This window comes from Cyprinodon variegatus, unplaced genomic scaffold (genome assembly GCF_000732505.1).
Source record: "Cyprinodon variegatus isolate N-32 unplaced genomic scaffold, C_variegatus-1.0 Scaffold1056, whole genome shotgun sequence".
NCBI lineage: Eukaryota > Metazoa > Chordata > Actinopteri > Cyprinodontiformes > Cyprinodontidae > Cyprinodon > Cyprinodon variegatus.
Window position 1 is genome coordinate 214,205 of NW_015151509.1, and position 4,369 is coordinate 218,573.

General features: G+C 38.3%; 1 protein-coding gene across 1 annotated transcript in view; it reads right to left on the bottom strand.

Annotated features, from left to right (window-relative positions):
• asic1 (acid sensing ion channel subunit 1) overlaps nucleotides 1–4,369 on the bottom strand; it is a 58,394-nt gene that overhangs the window by 12,773 nt on the left and 41,252 nt on the right. The window contains exons 4-5 of the mRNA XM_015399922.1: nucleotides 3,829–3,885; nucleotides 3,206–3,359 (exon numbers count right to left, since the gene is read on the bottom strand). Coding sequence (XP_015255408.1) covers nucleotides 3,206–3,359; nucleotides 3,829–3,885 — 211 coding nt within the window. The remainder of the gene's footprint in view (nucleotides 1–3,205; nucleotides 3,360–3,828; nucleotides 3,886–4,369) is intronic.

The window sequence follows — 4,369 nt, forward strand, 5'->3', positions numbered from 1 at the left end:
AGATATACCTGATAACAGAGGGCAGAAGGCTACACAAAAAATAATCTTGACTTAATAAATTATTAATATCAAAAATGTATTTCTGTTTTTTCTTTTTACATATTTTGTTAAAAGGCCAAATACGGACTTCAAACAAAAAAAAGTAATTTTCTGTTTTGTTTTATTCTTGGATCGGGCTTTAAAGGGTTAAAGAAGATTTTTTTTTTTACGAAAGTAAAGCAGGTAAAACTAAAACTTTTCCACTTGAGGAGTTCTGGATAGAAAAAATTTCTATTTCTTTTTATCTTAAATGGTATAATTGGTATAATTACTGTTCTAAGTGGGTTGCTCTGTCAGCTAAAGGCATATTTTATATTCTCTATACTCTAGTAAACATATAATCGATTACTAAAATAGTTGACTATTTTTTCAATAATCGATTAATCACGATTATTATATTATTAATCATGATTAATTGTTTGAGCCCTAGTTCATGCAACAATTGCTTTTTATGGGTAACTATTACATTAAGCCAGATTCCTACAGTATGCAACTATTAGTTCCACAGATTCCTCTACCAGAGTGAACCTGGATGTCTTGACTGCTTTCTCAACCAAAGCTATCATTGTCTGGCCTGTCAGTTTAGATCAGTAGTCTCAAACTCCAGTCCTTGAGGGCGTATGTCCTTCTGCTCTGAAATGCATCTCTGCTTCAACACATCTGACTCCAATATAAGCTGATTAACAGAGCTCTGCAGTGCTTGACTACATGCTACTGAGAAAATTAAGCCATTTGATGCAGGTGTGTACAGCGAGGGACATATCTAACAGTTCCAGGACAATGGCCATCGATTATTTGAGTTTGACACCAGTGGTTTAAATCAATAGCCCCACCCTAGTAGGTTTGCAGTAAGACTATCTTTAATTTTAAATATGGATCTAACAGTGCTTCATGAGATGTTCAAAGCTCAGGATATTGCTTTGGAACTTAATACAGCTTTTAATATCTTCACAACTTCATCCCTGACCTGTATGGTATGTATGGCTTTAGTATAAAAGAAACATTTTGTTCACTAATGTTCTTGTAAGATTCTAGTAATAAAGTTTATTCTGTGATTCTCATTGTAATGCCTTTGGAAGACAGAAAGGCATAGAAAAAAAGGAAACAGGGCCAAAGAAGCACTGCAGCTTAAATGTGTCATGTATACCAAACATATTCACCAATATTACAGAATCAACGCAACTGAGACTAAAATGCTAAAACAATTATCCAATAATAAAGTCTGTTAATCTCACCATACACTATGCAGGTACTCCACCCGGATGTAGAATGATTAAAACTAATGCCATGAACTACTGCCTGATTTATTCAGCTATTAATTATCTGACCACTTGCAGGCACATGGAAAGCATATCAACGTCATTCCAAGAAAGTCTGGTGACCTTTTTTTATGAAAACGTAAATACGTAAAACAAGACAATGAAACAATGGAACATCTTCTCTCCGTTTTTCATTTTTAAAACTTATTAAAATTATGTGCCACAGGGATTTAATAGCAGCTCCACAATGAAAAACATCCCCATGTCCTCAAAATCTCAACTTCCAAACCCTAAAGGCAGTTCTGCTGCAAACCGCCTCCATAATTTCATGAAAGGCAACACCTGTCACATCCGTGGAGCACTGTCGAGCTCTGCTCCTAGTTCTTTGAAGCCCCAAGAGAGCAGACACAGGAGGTTAGGCTGGAGCAAAGCAGGCTGGAGCGCATCAGAAAATGATTCTATATTCTAATAGTGAAGGATGGAGAGCAGGTTTACGGACAGTGATGTTGGAGTTGTCTCTTAGTGGAACTGTTCTAATTATTTAACATAACAGAGTTGATGAGCATACATGAGCGGAGTGAAGCGAACATGGAGGATGTGAGATCCTGGAGGCAATGCGAACAGACTCTGGCCTCTCTTGCTCTCTGTCCCAAATTAAAGCCATTATCATAACTGCTGAAATTCACACAGGCTATGCAGCGCTGGGAGCCTACTCTGTTTCCCCTTAGAGATAGAGACTGACTTCACTGATGACAACGCAAAATATTTTTTGTTTTTTTGAGGTTTTTGCAGCACTAGTGGTTACAGAGTAGTCTGACAGGAAAGGGGGTATGAAAGAGACATGTGGCAAAGAACCACAGGCGGACTTGAACCCGGGTCAATCTCGTCGAGACCAAGGCCTCTGTAATTGGGCCGTGCAGGATAACCACTGCGCCACCAAAGCATGGCAAAAGGATATATTGCTAAAGATCCTAATGAGACAGACAGTAGGTCAGACAGAATGGAGAAGTAAAGCACATCTAGTGCATTTCATAATAAAACACACTTAATGGCATTGCAATTTCAACAAATTTTATATTCAGTGAGACAAGGTCACAAATAAGTCAGTCAGAGGTCTTGGTAGTTATTTGACCCCAAGAATGACAAGATTTTTTTTATTCTGAAAATGGAAAATCACAACATTTTGATAAGGATAACAACAGAAAGGAGAAGAAATGCAGCAAAATAAGGGAAATTTGTCCTAATTATCACTATATATAGTGAGTGTAGCCTGTTTGTGAGTCCAACTGCCTCAGGTGATGTTAGATACATCAACAAATCCGAAAATGCATCCACTGTCAGCATGGCACAATATCCTACAGATGACGAAGCAGGTAACATGTTTTTAAAAAAAACCACCAGCATACCAGAGAGATAGGAACTAGTAGGGAAGCATTTAAACCAACCTATGAGGACTTTATTGACAAGCTCTTTTTATATATAGGTAGATTATTTGCTAATTAGGTCAATCTAATCATACTAGGGAGGGGCTAGTTGCAAATTCACACTTTTTAGATATTTCTTTTTAAAGATTTTCAAGAAATCTTTTATTTTTCATTAAACTTCCAACCCTGTCTTGGTAGAAGTAAGAAATTTAAAATAATGCTTGAAGATTCACCAATTTCTATGAAACTAGTAAAAAAAAACAACTAAAACTTCCTAAAGAGTTGTTAAATTGTTGAGTTCTCCAGAAATCTGAGATTCATTTAAAAACTCATCTAACCTCAATTCTTAGCTGCTTCTAAATCTAGTAAAGAAGCCTTTTCAGAAAGGTGGATAAAACTACCTTGAACAAAATCAATATGATGATGAAGCAAATACAATAAACAGAACAATGAATCTGAAAAATAGAATCAAATATGACTTACGCAATGTACTGTTCAGTCTTGTTGAATTTCTTGGCAAGGTACTTTGCGGATGCCTTGCTGGGTATCTTCACAAAGGACAGCTCTTTGCCATATCGAGTCAAGTTGCATGGAGTCTCGCACACGCAGTAATCATTATCCCTCTCAACAAGAAAGTCTAGAAAATTAAGGAGACAGATGGAGGGAGAAGAGGAAGTGAGGTAAAAAAAGACAGAGATCCGAAGAGAGAGGAGAGGGACAGATTAATTTATCCTCATCCTGGCATGACAATCAAAATGCCAACTGAGTGCGACTCATCAAGAAAGAGACGACCTCAGAGACATTGAAATATAGAAGACAGGCGTTAGATGCATGCTGACAGAGCGAGAGGGACAGCTGCAACTAGAGGGCAACATGCAAAGTGTGCCACGGAGGAGTAAGAGACTGCAAGTCAGGAAGAAAAAAAGCAGCGAACACGAAAGGCTTGAGAGGTTTTAGCTTGTGGCGAGGCAAAAAAGGAAAGCCTCAGTGGTACCATCATGTTGAAGGAACGCTATTATCTGTTATCAGATTGGATCAAGAGCTCTGAACAGTGGGATACATATACACTATCAGTTTTCACACATCATGCTGGTTTATTTTCTTACCCAAGGCAGGGTCTGCACATTCCTTGTACTGCTCCGGGGTGCAGTATGGGGCATCTCCTAAGGACAGGCAGAAACAAAACAAAAAAAACAAAAAACACAAAAACAAAACAGAATCAGTTTGAAGGAAAGCAGAGAAGACAACAAAGATCTGGGCTCAACTTTTGTTACTCTTCTTTCACGAGTATTGTCATAGAACTTCAATTCAATCTAGTTTATTTATGTAGCGCCAATTCACAACACGTCATCTAAAGGCACTTTACAGTTCAACCAGATCATCCAGTCAAATTGATTTCAAAGGAAAACCAGCTGATTGCATTGACTCATTGACTCAAATACAATCCCTCACACTAAGCATGCTTGTAGCGACAGTGGAGAGGAAAAACTCCCTTTTAACAGGAAGAAACCTCCAGCCTCAGTGTGAGCGGCCATCTGCCGAGGCTGACTGGGGTTGAAGGAGACAGAAATAGAGATACAAAAAGCAGCTGCAAAAGGCAGCCCCATCCAGGAAACACACAGCCAGGCAGACAAGCTACGAGCCAGC